This window comes from Euwallacea fornicatus, chromosome 2, assembly GCF_040115645.1.
Source record: "Euwallacea fornicatus isolate EFF26 chromosome 2, ASM4011564v1, whole genome shotgun sequence".
Lineage (NCBI taxonomy): Eukaryota > Metazoa > Arthropoda > Insecta > Coleoptera > Curculionidae > Euwallacea > Euwallacea fornicatus.
Window position 1 is genome coordinate 4,332,510 of NC_089542.1, and position 20,857 is coordinate 4,353,366.

The 20,857-nt window shown below is 37.1% G+C and overlaps 2 protein-coding genes across 4 annotated transcripts; one reads left to right on the forward strand and one right to left on the reverse strand.

Annotated features, from left to right (window-relative positions):
- The first annotated feature begins 329 nt into the window (after positions 1–329).
- ITP (ion transport peptide) lies at positions 330–16,633 on the forward strand. 2 transcript variants are annotated; one of them, XM_066293009.1, is made up of 4 exons: positions 330–571; positions 14,270–14,547; positions 15,337–15,457; positions 15,700–16,633. In XM_066293009.1, exons 2-3 carry the CDS (start codon positions 14,270–14,272, stop codon positions 15,455–15,457), a joined length of 399 nt encoding a protein of 132 aa, XP_066149106.1. In that variant the 5' UTR covers positions 330–571; the 3' UTR covers positions 15,700–16,633. The 2 variants fall into 2 exon arrangements, with proteins under 2 accessions (XP_066149106.1, XP_066149100.1); XM_066293003.1 differs by lacking the exon at positions 330–571 and adding an exon at positions 3,521–3,782.
- Positions 16,634–17,749: 1,116 nt separating this feature from the next.
- LOC136344981 (calcium-independent phospholipase A2-gamma-like) lies at positions 17,750–20,796 on the reverse strand. Of its 2 annotated transcripts, XM_066292938.1 has the most exons (7): positions 19,813–20,412; positions 19,626–19,760; positions 19,295–19,568; positions 19,032–19,237; positions 18,792–18,983; positions 18,503–18,743; positions 17,750–18,403 (listed from the first exon to the last, which is right to left on the reverse strand). In XM_066292938.1, the coding sequence occupies exons 1-7, from the start codon at positions 20,107–20,109 to the stop codon at positions 18,150–18,152; spliced, it is 1,599 nt and encodes a 532-aa protein (XP_066149035.1). In that variant the 5' UTR covers positions 20,110–20,412; the 3' UTR covers positions 17,750–18,149. The 2 variants fall into 2 exon arrangements, with proteins under 2 accessions (XP_066149035.1, XP_066149028.1); XM_066292931.1 differs by having other exon boundaries at positions 19,032–19,568; positions 19,813–20,796.
- Positions 20,797–20,857: the final 61 nt, after the last annotated feature.

The following is a 20,857-nucleotide window of genomic DNA, read 5'->3' on the forward strand; positions in this document are numbered from 1 at the left end:
TTCCTACGGAAATCATTCCCTATGTCCGTATCTCGGAAATGGTGCAAGCAAGACCATTTAGCCGCCCATAAAGCTCTCAAACACGAAAATCGCATCATCAATTAAAAGAGCCGTGTCACGCTGACAAGCCGTAAAATTAATCGCGTATATCAAATAACAATTTTCCCCCCTGTTTTTCCCGAAGGCTTGTAATTTTCCCGGTAGACGTCGCGTGTGTGATTTCGTTCCAATTAGTCTCTAAGAACTTGACAATTATGCCGACGAGTAATGACGGCGGTGGGGAGGGCGATACTACGTAAGTCTATCAGAAGTACTATAATAACGCCGACAAAATATCTCCACTGGCAGTGAACGCCGCCACAGCATCCTCTCTGAAATCGCTCCTGAAAAGTCGGAATTTTCAGCCTTAAGGAGGGAAAGTGACTCTTTTTGCTTTTTTTTTAAGTTCAGCATCGTGTTAGTGGTAGTGCCGGCTTTTATATATTTTAAATTCGGTGTCTTGGTAAGGGGAGTACCACCTGTTGCCTTTGGTGTGAAAGTAGGAAGTCGCATTTCCGGACAAGAAAAACAAGTAAGTTTTTGCAATTTTCAGCAAAAAGTTCTGATATTTTCTTCTTAGTTTTCAAATTCTTCGATTTCTTCAATTTTTTTTTAGGTATTTTTTAACACTTCAATTTCACCTTTTTAAGATTTTCTTTCTACAAAGCATTTTTCCTGCAATTTTTTTTTCTTTTTTTTTTAAATTAAATTAAAAGAAAAAAATATTTTCTTGAAGAATTTTTCAGGCCGTAAAATTTTGGAACGGCGAGCCAGATTGTTTGTAATTTTAGGATGCATCGAGAGTAGGTTTAACCAAAGTCCTTAAGAGTTACCATCAAGGATAAGAACCAAGAAAGCACAATTGAAGTAATGAAGCTCGTATATAATTTCAAACGATTTTTCAGCATATTTTCAAAGTATTTCAATCTGTTTTCTACAGGTTTTTTTATTCTCCTTTCAGTTCCAAAATACTTAGAATTTGTGTTCCTTTTTAAAATTTCTTATGCAGTCATGTAACACCTAAACATGTCTTCACTTCTCTGAGAATTGTCACTTTTTAAATTTTTTACACAAATTTCTATTTTAAGCAAATGTTACGTTATTCGCCAGTTTTTAAAAACTTTCAATCGGAGAGTTCCTTGGGTTATGAATAGAAGGCTAAACTGCCTTTAATTGGAGGTGCAGTAAAGTAGGTTGCCTTAAAACCTCAATGGTATAAACAAGCATTAAGAATTAATAAATCACGATCGTATTATCACCTAAAAACGTCTTTGCACTTTTCAGAATTGGCACTTCTAATTTTTTTTCAAATTAAAATTTGTTTCCACGTAAATTTTGCAATTTTTACATTTTTTTGGCTTTTTAATTAAGTTTTTGGATTGTGAATAATCAACCAAATGCCTTTTAATTTGAGATATAGCAAGGGAAACTCTGCCCAAAACGGTTGCGAGCCAGTCAATATGAAGATCATTGTCGAAGGGAGGTAGTTTGATAGATGATTTTCATATATATTTTCAACGTTTTACCGGTAAATTTTAATAGTTTTAATGCATTTTTTTCAGTAATTTTATTCATAGAAATGTTTCACAAAAAAAAGGTTTCGAATCTCCCAACATTTCACGGTTCTTACCTTCACACTTTTGAGCCATTTTCCCCATTAAGGCTACATTTACGAGCTCTAATATTGATCAATATTATGGTAGTCCATTAAATTATCGCCTCGCAATCCCTCCTACATGGTACCGCCTTCAAACAGCAATATTGTTGCAAACCATCGCTTGTCGTGATGGTAAACCAAGATAAACTGCACTAACAGCCCTCAAGCACTGCGATTATGGTTTTCCTCATCTCAACCATTCGCCAATAACGTCGTTTTAATAAGAGTTAGTACCACCCAGTAATAACAGTATGAGACGTAAATAACAAAAATTTAATTTAAGAATAACTAACAGGCGGAGATAAAGGCAGCTACACTGTGTGCTAGAAAGGTGAAAAAGTTGTTAGTGGATTGGAGCGCTATCTATCTGGTGCAAAAAATCATTTTTAACTGGCAGAAATGTCACCAATCATGTCGCAATTGTCCGTGCCATCTTATGATTTAATAATAGAACAATGACCTGTCAGAGTAGCGTCTGTCAAATAGCAGTCAACTGAAACGTAAAAAAAATGGAGCTCTTTACCTTGAATGAATCTTGATTTCTTACTTCTCAATTTAGTCTAATTGCAAATAAATTAAAAGTGCGTTTTAACGCCTACCACCTACCATAAATCAAAGGCAATTCACACATAGAGCTAGCGTTTGTATACCCATTTTGGTTGTTAAATCAAGTACTTGCCTGTTAAATATACGCCATCTAGTCTACTAAATGATGAACTGTGATCTGTCAAACAGCTGCCATATTATTTATTCAAACGCAAGCTCTCGTCTGTCCGCGCCATTTTGTATTAGCACTTTGACTTTGTAGATTACGGAAAGCTTTCGCGTTCTCTTCAAATGATACCATGTCAGCTCGAGCCACCCATGAATCATCGCTAATATTAGCCTCTCAATCTCCCAAGTGTCCACGATAGTATTAAATCTGTCATATTAGGTATCGGGTTCTCATGTCCATATTAGTTACTGATTTGCAACGTTAACGGTGGTACCGGGCCATATAATTAAGCGATCAGCGTAATTATATCTGCCCAGGTGTTCTCTAAAGGTACCAATGGTACCATTTGCGCCTGCGGCCACCGGCCGAGCCTTTGATCTATCGCCCAGATCTGGGTACTGTCGACTTTGACGAGATTTGCATAACTTTATTTCTGGTTAGCAACTATGTGGGTTCTTTTCGTAAAATGACTAACATTTTTTTTTCTTTTTATTTTAACACACGTGTGGTTCACAAGAGTGAGGTGGATGGGTGGTACCGTGCTTGCGTAAGCTCAGGTGGTACACCAGGCTGATGCAAGAAGTTTAATTAGTTTCTACAATAATTTCCTCGTATAATAATATTAATTAGATAACGGAAAAGCCCTTTGTGGCCATGTCCAGAACACAGATAAAGTCTAATCTTTAGCCAAAGAATGTGCTTTATTGCCCGAATTTACATGTATAGAAAAACGATTAATAAGGCTCCTTTTGTCATATAATCAAATAATCGATTTATTGGGAAACCTTTCTGGAGCTTTAAAAACCTTTCCACAGTCCGCACTGACAGGGGTACCGGCGATGTGACACGTTTAAGAGCTTTGAAAACCCCTAGTTCTGTTCCGGTGTCACTCTACCTGTCATAATTTCAAAACAGTGCTAGTGAGTTCTATTTGCTCCAATGCAGCTTTGCAGCAACCCTAATCGTTCCGATATTTTTCTAGAATGTTAATTAGTTCAATATGAATACTCGAGAGTATATCAGGCCTCGTAATGTATACACGACACCGGTACAGTCATTAAAGCTGCAATAAATTGATATCTCTCTCTCTCCTTCATTCGTTGAATAGGTACGTGGGCGTGGGAACACGGGATGCATAAAATCGCAAGAATTTCTTTGCAGAAAGCGCGAATCGGATGTTATCGCGTACGTGATTTTCCCCCGCGTGCCGTAAACGAACAATACGTCTTTACGGTGAATGCTTCGTGTGTACATTTCGGCCACAACAAGGTGGGTAAGTTCCCGTGGAGGTTGCAGTTTTCGAGATATGACGCAGCAGGAAGTAGTACCCTGCCTAGAGTGCACCTGGAGCCAGCTCAGCAAAGCTCCGACGTAAATATTGGTTCGTTATTTTGTTCACTAAGGTAGTGGTGTCCGTTAAAGAGTAATTGGGGTGCTATAGGATATTTGAAACCACCTATTCCGCCATGTTTATCCGATAAATTGTCAAAGTGACAGAGAGCCATTAGGCACTTTTACTTAGTTGATGCGTTGGTACAAAGACACAAGTAAGACAAAGACAAATAATAAGCGCTGGGAGTAGATCTTAAATAATGATCAATTGTTGTGCCTAACTTAAAATTGAATGCTATTTATAAAAGTAGATCGTGCTTTTCCGAAAATCCGTGCAAAAATAAATTCCCGGATGTACCTTTGAAGTGCGACAGTTGTCTCTCTCGTTATAGCGAATTTTCCAACTTGTTGACGCAAATAATCACTGTCGCTTTTCATTTAAAAGCCGACCGGATACGTAGCCTAAAATTAACACCGACGAGACACATCTGGATCTATATTTTTCAGAATGTAAAATACTATTAACTTAGAAGCGAGAAAAGAATAATGTCTACAGCTTGCCAAAAGTCCCTGACAGATTTGTTACTTCCTCAGGTTTAATTATGATTGCAGAAACATACATAAAAACGTCTGCTCAGGTCTCTGAATTACTGCCCAACACGACCCTAAACCAACTGTAATAAGAGTTATTGTTGCTGCACTCAGAGCAGCTCAGAAAAAGGTACATTTAGAGCTGGTGCAGCGATGCTCGCCATTAGAAAGCGCCTATGTCGCGCCAATAGGAGGAGGGCTTCAATATTAATTTTGAACTCGCAATAATCGAAGCCGACACCTGAACATCTATCGCTTGCAATCTTGACCATCTAGAAATAGATTATAAAGTACTAGCTCAGGAAATGTCTGGAATTGCAGCATCAAAGGGGCCAGCCCTAAATGCATATAGTTCAAAAAAGCTGCTCTGGTCCGCCGTGCTGACTATTTGAAAACATCACGAGCACCGAAATGTTTTAGGGACTTTCATTTTTCATTTCAGAGAACTATGTAGCAGTAACAAAAATCATATTAAACCATCGATACTTTAACGCAGCTGTGAATTCTTAAGAGTGGCAAGTGCGCTAGCAACAGCAAGTTATGATTTTGATTATCTTTCGGTATAAAAAAAATTAGGTGTAGTAGATTATTAATCCATTCACTTTTCGGAACAATTAATTGAACGAATCAGACAGTGAGTAAACTCAATAAAAAGCAATCAAAGTGTTAAGTAATTAAAACTAAATTTATTAAGTATTAGGCCATTACGTTTCGATAGAATGAATCCTAATGATATCTTTCTGGGTATGGCTAATTATAAAATAATAGGAGCAAAATATATTAAACTTTCTATCCTGAAATTCTCATTTAGAGCAACTGTACTGGAAGTAGAACTCCTTGAGAATTTCTGGGAATACCAAATAACAAAATAATCGAAGTAAAAAGTAGTGCATTTTCCCTCCTGAAATTGCCACCATGGAGTGCGCTAAGGAAACTTTAAAATTCCCCGTCTACCTTGACAGTTGCCATTAGTCAAATTTTAGCACGTTAAACAAGATCGTTCGGCCCTGAGAGTTCTTCAGAATGATAATCGAAAACACCCTCCAAATTCGAAAATTTTACATGCCCGTCAGGTTGATATTACCATTAAAACAATTGTGAACATAAAATTTTAGGCGCTTTCCAATTAGAGTGCAGCTAGAACAGAACAAAAAGGAGAAATCCTGCTAATGCAAATTATATTGTCCTGAAACGTATTTTTTTAACCCATGAAACTCGCTTTGCATTAAACTCGCCTGCACTGGCGTGGAAAGCGACTCAAGAGACAGGACGTCGCCATCGGCGTGCATGTTCTCCGTTCACTTCGGATTCCTGCTGCAGGTTTGGCACACCACCAAAGCGATGAGAAACGAGCGAGATAGAAAGAGAGAGAAGAGGGCTCGCCTCGTACCGCGCCATGCTGTCTATCGTGACGACCTTGAGTTCCTGCTGCGACCGGAGTGCACTTGATAGCAGCAAAGTACACTTCACACGAGGTATAGGTGTCGGCTATGTGTACGCTACTATTTGCTTTGTAATGATTTCGTGTCGGTTGTAATGGGGCGGTTTATTTGGATTAGGATAGAAAACATGTGCGGTACACGGACATCTAAATAGGAAGTTTTTCTTACACTATTTTAATCCGGTTGAGTCACGCAATTCTCTTCCACGTAGCAATGCAGGAAAATATGTTTATCGGCGTAGCTCAGCCTCAATATGGAGCACTATACAGCGTTCGAAAATGCCTATTAATATTTGACATGTGTCATAATCTAAACATATTCGCCTCATCGAAGGTGCACTAAGAGTACTAGTAATAGAGACTGAATTGCGGGAATTAGATAAACTAGCCACTATTCAGATTATTGTTTTTCCATATAGGATATCCTATATTTTGAATAATTATCCTGAAAACAACGTTTTGTTCTACTGGTTAAAACCAGTTTTCTTCCACAGACCACTGTGTATACTTTTGAATTTCCCTAATGATAACAGTTTTTGAAAAATTTGAAGTTTCACCTGTGCTGTAAAAATGATTTTTGTTAGTACAATTTAGAGTCAATAGAGCGTTCCTACTTATTTGAAAGCACCTATTTTCATCGGTCATCTGTCATTTTGTAGGCATTTGCGCTTCGCTTAAAGTGCACTAAGAGTACCTGCAGTGGCTATAAAAGCCCAACCAGCCTCCACCTTCACTTCGTGAGCCATTAATCACTTGATTAACCCGGTTCGACCCTGAGGAAAGATCAGAGCGTAGCGAACTCCGCCACCATTAAAATCTCTGACTGATTTACAGCCGCATTCAAATAAACCACATAATACACTGCAGGTTTATGCTAAATACACTTCTCTTCCTGAAGCGGCTTAAAAAACGCGGTCGTACCACTCGTGGTCGAGTGGTCCTTGGTACGCTTCATTACATAAATCCATTAATCCTTATGAATCACCCAGTACATTATGTTTCCTGCCCGCTCACAGCCTTGCGAATAAGTGGGTTTATTTTTAGTAACACATTTCGCAAAAGAGTTTATCACAATTAAGTGTTAAATATAATTGGTATAAGGTGAACGGTTGAGTACTGCCTTGGGTGCCCAGTTTCGATTAAATCGAATTTGGTCCGTTTGCGGGAATGCTAAATCTACCCATTTTGGTTCATGTAGCAAAGATATATTTGCCTGTAACCACACTACTTCCTGATGATGGGGAATCCAAGCTCTGTTTGTTTCCAACTTTCGCTTCTGACCTATGCCGCTTCTAGTACTCTTTTTCTTATGCAATACCTGTTCTGTGTGGTGTAAGATTGGGGTCAGACTTAGGATCAAACCCCAATCGAAATTGCAGACATAAATGATGTCACCTTGCTAATTTTGGCACCCGCATGATTCCCAAATCTAGATCGTCCCTTGACACCAAAAAAATTTGCACTGTCATCGATGCATTGACTGCAATGCAAATAAACACATACGGGATGTGTAATTTGAATTCTGCATTTGGAGCACGTTAAAAATCGACTGTTTAACAATCGCTCCTCGTATTGTTCTTTATGCTAATTCCGAAATACTTCAGCCTGATTAACATGCATCGATTGTGTGCGTAAATAACGTGCGATGCCGTATCTCGGGGGCATGATCTGAAAAGAAGAGCTGCAGCTTCCTCCCATGGGTGCAAATAGAGTTAACGAATGCGAAAGTCCCTTTGAGAATATTCGCTCTTAACGCACTCACTCTGGCAGCGTTCCGCATCTAAGAATAACGTAGTGTAACGGTCAACTTTCAGGATTCATCAAACGCTCATTCCGAGTGCATCCTCTGTTAGAATATTCAATACAGATCTTGCATAATTTCAATCACTTAAACATGGGGTGTTTTTTGCATATTTATTCGAAATTTTTAGGCGCGGATAGAATGGCCAAACATGAGAATTTAGTAAAACCTATTTAGCAAGTCGTTAATACTATTTACTCATTGAGAGGACTACACTGATAAAACTTTTAATACTGGCAGAAGAAATGCTTTTAAGCGTCATTTCCCAAAGTTGTCACACTTATTCACGCACTGACTCAGGGTGCATTTACAATTACGATTTATTATTTAAGTTGATAAGGTACATTCGGCAAATTGTATTTTTGAATTATTTGAACGTAAGGCGTAGTTTCGAGAGACGCACAAACGTTCCCTCCCATGAACGCCAATATCATGACTCGGAGCGAAAACCCCTTTAAGTGTCATTTGTCACAGTGCTTGCACTGGGTACGTTTAGCAAATGAATCCGAGATTGAAATGTGTCCAGAAATATTTAATTGATTCATTTAAAGCATTGTCCTCAAAATCTCATTTACTGCTGTTGATATTTATCCCACTAATTGACGTTTTAAGCTTAACATCTGGTGCCCATGTTAGGAGAAATATGATTGACCCAATGTCCTAATATATGACGTTTCAATCCACTTCGGAATTGTTTCTTTAGCCGGGACGAAACGCAGCTTTGACTGAACCGCTCGCTAAAAATAGGCTGAAACCAGTTTAGAGAAATCAACGACAACATCGTACGATTACACCTAGCCTATTGTAAGGCCGCAGGATATCGCGGCAGTGAGTGCAACAGGTGTGCATGCATCCAAAGAACGAGACCGGCAAAAACGACCAAATTGGCAACTTTATTACACTTTATTACACACACCGCACGTTTTACGGTTTCGTGTTGCGTTTCAGCATTGGCGTAGCGGAAGGAAAGTTACTCTAGTTGCTCTAAGGTACACAAAAGAAAACCTCCCCGAGGTGATTTTGACAGGGTCAAGAAATGTTCGCTTGCGCATACCTGCTCAGCGTCACACCACCGTACGCTTTATTTCGTTTGACAACCGATCGAAGAACTTTATTTGACAGCGTCTCAAACCTTGACGTTTGCCTCGTCAAGACATTTTCGCTTGCACAAGGCTGCACCGGGTGCACCACAAGACTCCTTGGCCTCGCTCGACGTGGCAATTAAACGGTCTTAACGCGTTTATTGACTCGCTTATTAATACCTCAATTAAAAGCAATTATAACTCATTTTGTGACCGACAGACACTCGGGCTGCCTTGCCAACAATCCCGTCGACCATTTGCGACTTGCGTGCCTGTTTTGGTTTCCTTAATGCGCGCACTTACGCAACTTCATATAACTCATCGCGATTTATTACCCGCGAGGATCAAAAAGACCCCATATGGAACCACTTTGTCTGTCGACCTCTGCGTGAAGCTTCCAGACATTCTTATCTCGATTTACACTTTTGAAGTTGTATTTTAAGACCAAGCGCAACGTGCAGATGCGAATATCAGCTCTTGTGTGGTTATTAATACATAAAAAACAATAATTTCCCTATGAATGAGACCTGCTGACATGTACATATCTTTCATCAATGGTAAATGAGTCAGTGTTTTTGCAGAGAGTACTGGAGCGTACTGGAAAGCGACCTAGCGTAGGATGATATCAGTGTTTACTTTGTGGCACCTAAATCCTTAATGCACAAATCCGTGTGAATTCGGTTAAGTTTAAGCCCACCATTGAAACAGAAAAATCATGTAAAAATCTTCCTTTTACACCATAAGCAACCTTAATGGCACCATCGGGAGCAGTTAACAGCTTGAAAATAATCCTAGTGCTGCTACATAAAAGCTATTCTAAAGGTGCTTTCAAAATATTCTGATTCTCCGTCACCCCGAATGAGTATCATCTAAGACACTCGCTCTGGGTGTTTGACAAGTGTTCTAAATTTGCTTGACAACTTATTCCCTAATAGGGATTCTTTACAGAATTCTCAAAATACCGCATTAGTTTGAAAGCGACATCGTGTTTCACTATGCACTGTGGGTGTTTGAGAACTATTCAACTTTTATATGAGTAGTTTGTTTAGTTCAAAAGAGAACGGTGTGACAGCGCTCTACATGAGTGATCAGAGCTAAACATTATTTCAAGCGTTCACTCTTGCTACTTGAAAACTATTTCAAAATTATTTGCGCACGTCTTTTAAATGTATTTATGTGAATCCAGACAACTTACTTACAGAATAGAAACATGCTTAGAAGTTATTAGAGCTTCAGCAGATCAATAACAGACCCCTCAGAGCTCATAAGGAACCGTTCCGGAATAATACGCTCAAATAGTAGTACTCGGAAGCTTTTCCAAACCTGTAAATATATTTTATGGAAAATTAACGGGCCTTAAAAAAATTGTGAAGTAAAAGAGCTGCTATGAAGCAATTCGAATTGAACTAGAGCTATTTCAAAATTGCCACAACGCACAGGGAACCGTTCCAAAATAAACGCTCCTTCCAGATGTTTGGGAACAGTTCTAGCAGCTTTGTGTCTTCATGCATATTTTGTGCTCTTTTAAATTTTGTTGGAAAACTGGTTTAGTTAAAACCTGAAATGGGAAGTTTGACATAAAAGAGCTGCTGTGAAGCGCATCAAAATGATCTAGGATGAGAACTTTCCAAAATGGCGGAATGAAAGGCACTCATCCTAGGTGTTCGGGAAGTGTTCTGACAGCTTAGTATTTTTACTTATATTTGACCGCAACCTAGGACAAGTCTACAATTGAATAGCAGTTTAAGCGCTAAAACCGGTATTTTTCCTCTCTCTATAGACATTCTAATTACTAGAAATACATGGGTTACTATTGAAATCTGATAATTAGCACCATTTCATGAACTTACTCCGTTGTTTAATATTAAGCACGTGCTTGTTTCTGATGACCTGCATCCAAAGATCAAACGTCATGAGTTACCAAACTGTCGAAAATTTCGTTGTAACTTTATTCCTAGTAACGTTTGTTCCTTAAAAAAACAACATGGCGTCATACTTGCCACATTAAGGTGCTGCGTCAACGTCACGATTAACAGTTGCATAATTGGGTTTTCAGGTGCCGCGGCTCTAACTTTTGCCAGGATCGTGTCAAAATGTTACTTAATCTGAACATTTCGAGCGCAAGTGCAGAGTTCTTCATTTCGTCACTCAGATTATTTGATAAAAATCTGTGTTCATGCAAGATTTATCTTCATCAGTTGTCAAACTCCCAGTTTTTCAACGATGGTGCCGTCATTAATATGAAAAGGCACCTCGTTACCCCAGGACGTCAAACTCACCTCAAGCTGACCATCACACTGTCGCTTATTGAAAACTGTGACGTAATATGGGTCGATTCTCGTGGAACAAGCGGTACCTTCGCCAAATTGCGTACTTTCCTGCTAATAATATTGCGAATGAGACGAAAATAGATAGAATCTGAAATGTAATTGCCGAGGTTACACTACGGGTTATCAGCACCAGTAATGAATGAAATCCGAAAAGTAAAGTTTACTTAGCAGACCAGTCAAAGCGTACTCAGTAGTGCCGCGACACACAGCCTTTGCTGAAGCGTTGAATTTCGTCCGTACGATTTTACCGCGAAAAGAAGCAACGGGAAAGTGTTAAAAGCGTTTGGAATTTTTTTGGAAGGAATTTTTGAAAAATTAGGTAAGTAGTGATTCAGGCCGTTTTAAATGTTCTCGAAGGTTCGTTTTATGTTTCCAAGACAAAGCGCCCACTTCAAAAAGTTTTTATTTACCAGGAAAGCTGCCAAAAAAAGGTTTTACGTGAATGATTAATGTTGTTTTGACAGTCCAAATGACTTTTTTCCTATAAGAAAATTTTTCAATTTAAGCGACTTCTAATAATAATGATAGTCAAGAAGTAATAAAATCTATTTTTAGATTAAAACCAATTTCTGATGCAATATCTCACAATCGTTAAATACGCTCAAGTTACTACATACAGAACGTCTACCAATCGCTGACCGAATGGTGGAGGTGTGTCTGGACAGGCCCGGGCTGAATGTTACAATTTAAATTTTTTGAGGAATACTACAGCAAAAAACAATTATTTAAAACTATATGACTAACCTAACTACCATATTAATCAATAGTACTCTTCAAGTCACTAAAATAAATTTCAATAGAAATGAACAAAATTTTGGCTTAAAGCCCTGACTCCTGGCCTGTACGTCACACCTTCGTCTTGGAAGCTTCATATAACTGTAGGTACCATCGGACCACTATATGATTCCTCTAGATTTGCCTAACAAAGCTCCAAAGGGGTGTGTCACAGAAATATCTCATTTTCTTGACACGTCTCATTAAAAAGACTGATGGTCCATTCTGGGAAAATCGGCCTACGTGACGCAATCCTTGACCATTATGAGTCATGTCTAAAAGTCTTTAAAAAGCAATCAAGTATAGATGTTGCTGCCCATCATCCTCAGCCCATCAACTCCTCCTTCAACCCATGTCAGTCTGGTATGATTTTCTGGGAAAATGATGATGTCACTGGTTCCAAGAATAATTCCTCAGACGTCATTTCATCAGATAAAAAGGAGTAAAGAGGAGCAGGATTGCGGCTTCAATAAACTTGTCTCTGTCCCTGTAATCAGGCCTCGTTAGCGACTGGGTGGTCATTTCGCTGTCCGCGATGAAGTCATAATTTTGCCCCGAGTCCGGTTTTGTGTATATCTTGAGAACAAGCCGCCTTTAATTAGAGAAAACAAAGTGGGCATTATTTATCGGTTGGAAAGGTGCGCCTAATGCGGCGGCCATTTTGAATATATTTCAGTAGTTTTGACAGTCACAGAATCTCCAGTAGTTTTTGGCTCAATAGATGGCGCCTATGATTTAAACCAATATGGCGCCTGGTGTTGAAATCCGTATAAGCTTTTTAACGCCTTTGGAAACTAAAGTTGTCATAAAGAAAAGTTACGTGATTAAATCCACGCAACTGAGAACTTTCTGTTTGGCATTTAAACCACATATAAATGTTCTCGTTGCGTAAAAGTCCTCTTATGTGAAGATTTCTATATAGTCCTTTGTTGACTAAATCGCTTTTAGAATGTAGACCAGTGCGTCTATTTACGTCACGTTAAAAAATTATGTAGCCAAAAAACACGTTAATTTAGAACATGATTCAACCCAACATTAGCTCTCATGATCCGTGGATTTTCAAGTTTATTTAGGTTTTTTAGAGGACATTTTTCCCTGCGGTTTTACGTCATTAAAATTCGACATATTAATTACGCAGTAGGGATTTTTTACTATAAATTAACATGCAATTTCGTAATTTGCATATACCGTGACGCGAATCCATTAGATGCATCGATGATGCATTCTATCATTCAATTAGAAATCATTTTTATTGCAAACACATCGCTCTGACTTCCTTTTTTGCAGGTGTTTTAAACTGCTAGATCAATCTTTGTGTATTTAAAAAGTATTTATACATTTTTTGACGGTATAGTAAACACCATTCATTTTGGTCACATCCGTAAGCTAATGGTCAAAAAATTTAGAGGATTATATTCGGTCTTTTTGAAACATTAATTCTCAATTTTTAGGCGTAAAACACACTGTGTGTTATGCAAATTTGTTAGCGATTAAGATTAATTTTCTATAAAAATCCCGAAACCCATTTTTCATATTTTTAAAATAACATATAAGAACTGATACGAGCACGTTATCAATGTTTTCTTATAGCAGTTTTTGACATCCGGTGTATAATGAATGGAATACTCCTATCAGTTAAAAAGGACAATTCTTTAATTCGCTTTCCTATCTTTAGCAAACGTAGCAGTTTAATCAAAAATGTTGTCCTTCATCATTTCAGCAAGGATGAAGAGGACTTTCTCGACAATATGGCGAGGGAGAAAATTCATTATTACTTAAAATAAAGGTTAACATACGACATACAACCTATTTTCGCATCATTCCTCACTGTAATCTCCGGTAGCAATAATTGTTGTTGCATTGATTGCCGCTAGTGATGATACTTGTTTACTTTAAAATCACGCCTCTTATAAGCAGAGTTATTGTCTTTGTTAGCCCAGTTTTAGAGAGGATACTAATTATTTTATGATTAACAAATATTTGTTTCGCCGCTGATTTTTAGTGAAGGGGCCGCCAGTTTCAGTCTCAGTTATGTAATGAGAATTCTGTCTTTTGGTTGCGTTAAACACACTTGGCAGCCAAGTGTTTCAAAATAAGTTTTGATTTTATTTCAAGTTGCTTACCTTAAGCATTCCAATAATTTTTACGATTGGAAAGTATGTGATACGCCCCTGCCTTTTGCGAGGGACCGTAGTTTTATTAAGACACAATTATGTCGCAAATACTGTTTCTTTAGTTTCTGTAATACCAGAGCTTTATTAGCCAGATATTTCAAAATATTAAACCAGTTTTTCAAAACTTGCTAGATGCCATTAACATTTATATAACGATGGACAAAATGTGTTACGCCGCTGCTTTTTGCGTGAAACTTTTGTTTTTTTATAAGTTTTATTTAAGTCATAAAAATTCACTAAGTACTGAAAACCCAATGGCGCATCAAACCGTTTTTTCAACATATTTTCAATTTCCTACTTTTCTGAAAACCTTTAATTTATGTTTTTTTGCAGATGAGTCAGCGATCGTCGCATCTGGATCAGCGCGGACGCGGCACACGGCGGGCGGCGGTGTGGTGCCTGGCCATCGCGCTGGTGGTGCAAAGTGCACGCGCCGGCACTCCTTGGAGGCGCGGTTCCGGCCCTCTCCTCACTCACCACCTCTCCAAACGGTCCTTCTTCGATATTCAGTGCAAAGGCGTCTACGACAAGACGATCTTCGCCAAACTGGACCGAATTTGTGAGGATTGCTATAATCTCTTCAGAGAACCGCAAGTCCATTCACTCTGTATGTAAGTATCACTCCTCCTCCCTAGATCAGTGTTACTACCAATAAGAAAATTAAAAGTAGCCTCCATCTTGATGCTCCGCAAAATGACGCGACAAAATCAAAATGGAAACCAGATAAATGACGCTTTTGCCAGCGCCATCTGGTATTTAAGTCAAAGAGGCTGTGTTGCCATTAAGATATGTATGTGTTTTGGATATACGCGAGAACGGTTCTAACTGCACCGTATGATTCAAAAGTGCTTAATCTCTAATAAATCATGTTTTAATTGTGAATGAAAGCATATAAAATAATTGACTTTAAGTGTGAATTTCTTGTGGTAATTGACCATTAAAGCGGCTTAATGTGCCTCTCGCATAACATCCGCAATAAAGGCGATAAAATAAAACAAATTCAGTAGATTTTTCTCCACGCAACAATGAAATATATATCCTTTTAATGTATTAAAACTTTCTCCCTAGCAATTTAGCTGACGTCCGAGAAGCAAATCTAAAAATATATCATTTTAATTCCTACAAAACAGCTGCCCATTTAAGACATACCACAGCCGGTTCTCACTGTTCTATTCTTTCCGGGCGAGACAGCAAAAAAAAAGCTTAAATAAGGCATTCTTAGTTACACCACGTACCACAATATCGCACATAACAAACTTTGCTGTGTAAACACTCAAAATACTCATATATCTTACATTTAAATTGTATTCGATCAAAAATTGGCAACACTGCAATTTCTCTCACTTCCAGGAATTTCCAATATGGCGGGATTTTTTTGACAATTATGACATTTATTGCAGGAAAAACTGTTTTACGACAGGCTATTTCAAGGGGTGTCTAGAGACGCTGCAGTTGACCGACGAGGTGGAGCAAGTGAAGGACATGATAAGAAAGATACACGGAGCGCCCCCCGACGAATAGGTAGAGAACTACGTTGCCCGCTTGCGGCACCCTCTGTCCTCTGTCTAACGTACTAACATTCGTCCCATTGTGTCGTCCGCTAACATTTTAACATTGCAGAGTTGGTCCGGGGCTGTGTTTGTCCTCCATTGCTTTATTTATCTTTTTAACATGATGTACCTTATGATGCATTATTAATGTCCGTTTCATAATCATTTAACAACTGGATTATTTATTTTATTTATGCGTTTTTTTCTATTTAGGTCCACTTGCTTCACGTCAGACTATTTCAAAGGTTGTGTGGAGTCTCTACTTATGACAGATGAATTGCCGAAATTAGGAAAAATGATCGAATACCTGGCAAAGTAACCGTCGCGTGGAGCCTTAAAACCTTTGTGTCCTATTATTATTCTAGTCCAAAAATCACCATTAGGCAAATAATGTATTAACTTGTAGGTTAAGTACTTTTTCCACTGACAGAATCCGCGGCGTGCGAAGCACTCTCTATTCCTAATTTTCTTACAACTCTATTATTTATTTATTATTTATTTAGAAAAAAATGTTTCATCAATAGTAGCCGCGCATATCTTATAGATCTGAAAAAGCAGCCATTTTTTTCTCAGACAAGGTCACCCAAAACTGGTAATTTTGCCTGAAAAATCAACAAAAGGTATTAAATAAAAATCCGTAAAATTATTCTTATTTATTAACCGCATTTATCTGGCTGCAGCTCTATTTTGTCAGGCTGGACCGAAATAGAGCCTCTGCCAGCCGTCATTTTTCACAGGTTTCTATTATTTATTATCCCACTGTTGAGATTATTTTAAGTTTGTAATTATACCATAAGCAGTAGCCCGCATTTGCACCCGCCAAATGGCAGCTGTCACTTTTGTCACTTTGAGGAGTGTGACAGCTGGCAATTGATAGATGCGCGGCATAATTTACTTTTTTAAATGACATTCCGTTATCAGTATTCGTATATCATTCAGAGAGAGAGAGAGAAAGAGGTTCGGTGCCTATATATTATCAAACAGCTGTCAAATGCAAAACTGTCAAAATTACTTTTTGACAGTTAATGGATATTGAGTTTCGTTTGTTTTCTTGATGATTATTGTAAATGATCAATGTAGCCTGCAAGGTGCAAGAGTTTAAGGCGGACCCTGTAGCGGGGTCTCTAAATAAATATGTGTATTAGTTGTTAATTTTTTTCCCCTGTATTATACTTAAAATGTATTAAATCGAATATACAGTGTAGGTCTAAATTATTATTATTAATGGTATATGAATGGCAGCTTCATATAAGGAAAACAATGCAAAAAAAAATAAATTTTGAAGAATGAATTAAAGTTTTTGTAGTTTTTTTCTAGTGGAAACAAGATTTCCTTGGAGTTTGGAATCACATTTTATCAAGTTCGTGTTTTCCAATAATTTTTAAGTTAATTGAAAATAATTGTTTTTTAAGAGTAAAGTAAACACACGATTTAACGCACAAAGGCCGCTGATAACAACTTCGATTTTGCAACCCAGCATTTGGTTAAAATACTTATAAAATAAATATTCTGCAAGGATTAAATGTTTTTGTTAAACAAAAAAATAACATCAATCAACTAATTAAGAGTATTTTCTTATAATTTGCACCTATTTTAAATTCTAAATAACAAACCTAAAAAAAGGAAATATTTGGGCAGTGTATACCTAGGCGCCTATCCAAAACTCACTGTCCAAGAAAAGAGAAAAAACATACGAGGTCACTCGTAGAACTACACATTATTTCCGTTGTATTATTAAAAGTCAAATTGATCTTACAACTTCAGTAAAAAGGTTTAAATTAGTATTTACCTACCTTTATTTTAATTAACCTTTTATTTCCTTAAGAATTTTCTTTAAAACTCCCTTTAAAGTGCCTTAAATACATACTTACGAATCACCCTTGTAAGCTTTCTTGAAGCAATGTTTGCAAGTTTATTCAGCGGGAGAAAATCTTTTACCTCTAAGACAATATCACATAACTTCGCAAATAAATACAAGAAAACTAAATATTTGGAAATGTCTTTCTCAAATTCCTAACTAGACGTCGTGTATTTAAATTTTTTAGAGCGAATTTTGGTTTCAAGTATATTTTGGATTATTTTCATACACAACTATTTCGAGGTTTGGTCCCACTGCACATTGCTATTTTTCGAAAAATCTACATTCGCCATGTCGTCCAGAGAGTGTATCAACATTTCATATTTCAAAATTGTTAATGAAGAATTTGAATTTTATTACATTTTTATTCTAATTTAAAACTTTTTATTACATATAATACGCAAATGCTTAAAAAATCTTTATTAACACTCAAATTAAAACAAAACGTCATTAAAAAGGTACAATAACAACTCATAATTTACAATCGATTATTACATTTTTTGCATGTAAATATCAATTACTCCTCTGTTTTTTTTGCGATCATAATAAGTAGAGTAATTATAGGAAAGACTAACAATATTACAAATAAAGCATTTATAACAAACAAAATTACATTCCTGCATTCGAAAAAACTTTAAACAAATAACAACAAACATTGGTTCGACGTAATCTGATAATCTTTATTAATAAATAAGCTTTTGTTTATGATCTAAAAATAAATAAATAAATGGATAATACCGAGTTGGTGATATCACCGGACTATGTTGCAATCTTCTTACACAACAAAACTCCGTATTCTCATAAATTAAATTCCTAATAATTCTCTCTGAAACTTGATCTTTTCCCCAATCCTTTGCCCTAAAGTTTTACCCAACATCAGTGTTTTGCCCGCCTCCTGAAACTTGTCTTCATTTCGTCTCAAGTACATTAAAGTGTCTCTTTTCATCTGCTTCTGCTTCTCTAGGTCAGTTTCTACCATCCCTATGACCTCAGTTAAGTAGGGATTGAAGCGGTAATAGACCGTTTCCGGAAGAAGATCACTTAACATGATATGAACAGCTAGATAAAGAGAAAAGAATAACTTTTTGTTTTTGAAATAGTGGTCATCATTAAAGTTGGTAGATTAGGACTCAACCCTATCATTTCTAAATTTTCTACCTTGAGTATCAGTGGCACTATCCAAAATCTTAAAAAATTTATTGCTCCAAGAAGTGCCTTCGCTACCACTTTCCAATGAAACCTTCTTCTTCAAGGCCTTGAGTTTGGCTAGCTCCACAGAACTAGGTACAGATCTCCCAGTCCCAAACGACACCACACACTGAATTGGGACCCCTGGCCACAACAATTTAGCTTCATGTATAGCTATTGCTGTGGGATTGTTCACTAAAATGCCTCCATCCTATAATTCCATTTGGTGATTTTTTTTTAGTAGGAAATGGACATTTACCTGGTGAATCAAATCATTTATTCGGAACTCTTCAAAGAAAGTAGGAGCTGCAGCAGAAGCTCTAGCAGCCTCCCACACTTGCGCATTGAAAGTGCCTTCATATTCAGATTGAAATCTCCAGGGGAGGGCGTAATTCCGAAAGGTATATGCAGAGAGTTGGGATTGGTTGACTATTGCTGATACCACACAAATCTGAACAATAGATTTTAAGTGAGTTATAGGAGAAAGAGAGTGAAATACCTTGGGGCAAAGAGGCCCTCTGGACGTGCTTATAAGATTTTCATTTCCTAAATATTCTTTAAGCTTTTTCTCCCATAATGCAGTGTCATAATATGCATGACTCCATACAAGTTTACTTGTGCCAAATATGCGCGACTGATTAAAAATTTCTTGACTCAAAGCCTCATATCTCATAATAATGTCTTCCAGCTTCCTTAAATGCACCCCTGCAACACACTTGATGTGCCTCAACCATATGTATTTTATTAAAAACAAGGACAAACCCATGGAATAAGTGAGAATTGCCCCAGTGCTGACACCACAGAAAAAATCAAATATCTCGTAAACACGCTTTCCTGTTAATTCCTCAAGTTTTTTCAGCATTTCTAATACCAAAACCCCCCTTATTCCACCTCCATCAATGGACAAAATCCTAATACCCCTTCCCGAGACTGGATCTGAATATCCTAGTATAGCTAAAGCCTCCCTTAAAGCGCCTTTTACTACTTCTGAAGTGATTGTCAGTCTTTTATTTAATATAATTCGAATAGCCCCATGCTAAATTAAGGACATTTTGAAATAATGTTGTCTATTTTGTATGACTATTGAGCAGACCTGTATGGCATTATTTCGGGTTTCAGGATGCTCTTTTAGATGCAGAATTAGAGCCTCAACATTAACCAACAGATCCTCTTCATTTTTGGCTGCATTAATACTTTCTAATAGTTCTTTAGGTTTGACTAGTAAATGCTGTATTTGAAAGGTAAGTTTTCAGGTAAACTTTAAATAATCAAATATTTACCTGGGACTGGGATATTCTTTTAACAGTCTTCCAAGAACTCAGATCTTTGTCATTAATCTGAATCTTCTGGGCCTCTCGATTTATTATGGGAGTTGTAGATTTTAACACAGACAAACATCCTTTTTGTACAGAATGATGAACAGAAGAAATTTTCGTTTTGGTAAAACTAATATAGTCATTCAAGTCTTGGATTTGATGAATTTTGTTAATGATTTGGGTCAATTCTTGCTTGTCTAAGACGAATTTTTGAAAAATCTCTCTAAGGTGATTTAGGAATTTCCATGAATTGAGAGACATTTTTTTGGAAACTATTAATTTAGAGCATTATTTAATGCATTTTATAGTATTTTTAACTTTGTTTTTCTTAATTCATATAATATCAAAATAAAAACAATAATAAAGAGGTGTCACTGTCAGTAGTGGTGACAGTCATAGTTGATATCAGTGATAGGGAGTTTCAATACTTCAGACAGTGCAAAATACCCATTTTCGAGGCTTTAATTCTTATATCAACCAATAAGTAAACTATGTAAATAATCTTTAATTTCTATACAAAAATATTAGAAACGAATTTTAGTTTCGTAAAAGAATGATCACAGTTTCTTTTTTACTTGACTAACCAAGATTCATTTTTATGTCGTTTAGGAGCGGTCCTTGACTTCTTAAGATAAGAAGTCGCCAATATAGGACACTTCAGACCTAGCATCTCTGGAGCAGATCGATTTAAAAACTTTACGAAAATACTGATCAAACAACAAAATACATGATGAGTTTCTTGGAAACAGAAAAATTTTAAAAAATAATTAGAAAATTGCGAGCAATAAAAGGAGATTTTAAATGAAATGTGACATGCTGCACGCTTAAAAAGATGTAAGAACTTGGCAATGCTCGAACTTTCACGTGTCTAGTTGCGTAAATTGCTATTTATCTTTCAAAGCATTCCTGAAGATCACCTAATACTAAAAAAATTAGTGAGCAATATAACCAAATAAAGGCAACTTTGTACTGGTTTTCTCAAAATTTTATGTGCAAAATATTTTTCTCA

Excerpts from the sequence above, each read along its gene's own strand:
- ITP (XM_066293003.1), top strand. The coding sequence starts at position 3,543 with ATGCATAAAATCGCAAGAATTTCTTTGCAGAAAGCGCGAATCGGATGT. Across the intron at positions 3,783-14,269 it reads CAGCTCAGCAAAGCTCCGAC|ATGAGTCAGCGATCGTCGCA; the intron begins GTAAATATTGGT and ends GTTTTTTTGCAG. Across the intron at positions 14,548-15,336 it reads CAAGTCCATTCACTCTGTAT|GAAAAACTGTTTTACGACAG; the intron begins GTAAGTATCACT and ends CATTTATTGCAG.
- LOC136344981 (XM_066292931.1), bottom strand. The coding sequence starts at position 20,109 with ATGTCTCTCAATTCATGGAAATTCCTAAATCACCTTAGAGAGATTTTT. Across the intron at positions 18,744-18,791 it reads TAAATGATTTGATTCACCAG|GATGGAGGCATTTTAGTGAA; the intron begins GTAAATGTCCAT and ends ATGGAATTATAG. Across the intron at positions 18,404-18,502 it reads TAGTGCCACTGATACTCAAG|CTGTTCATATCATGTTAAGT; the intron begins GTAGAAAATTTA and ends CTCTTTATCTAG.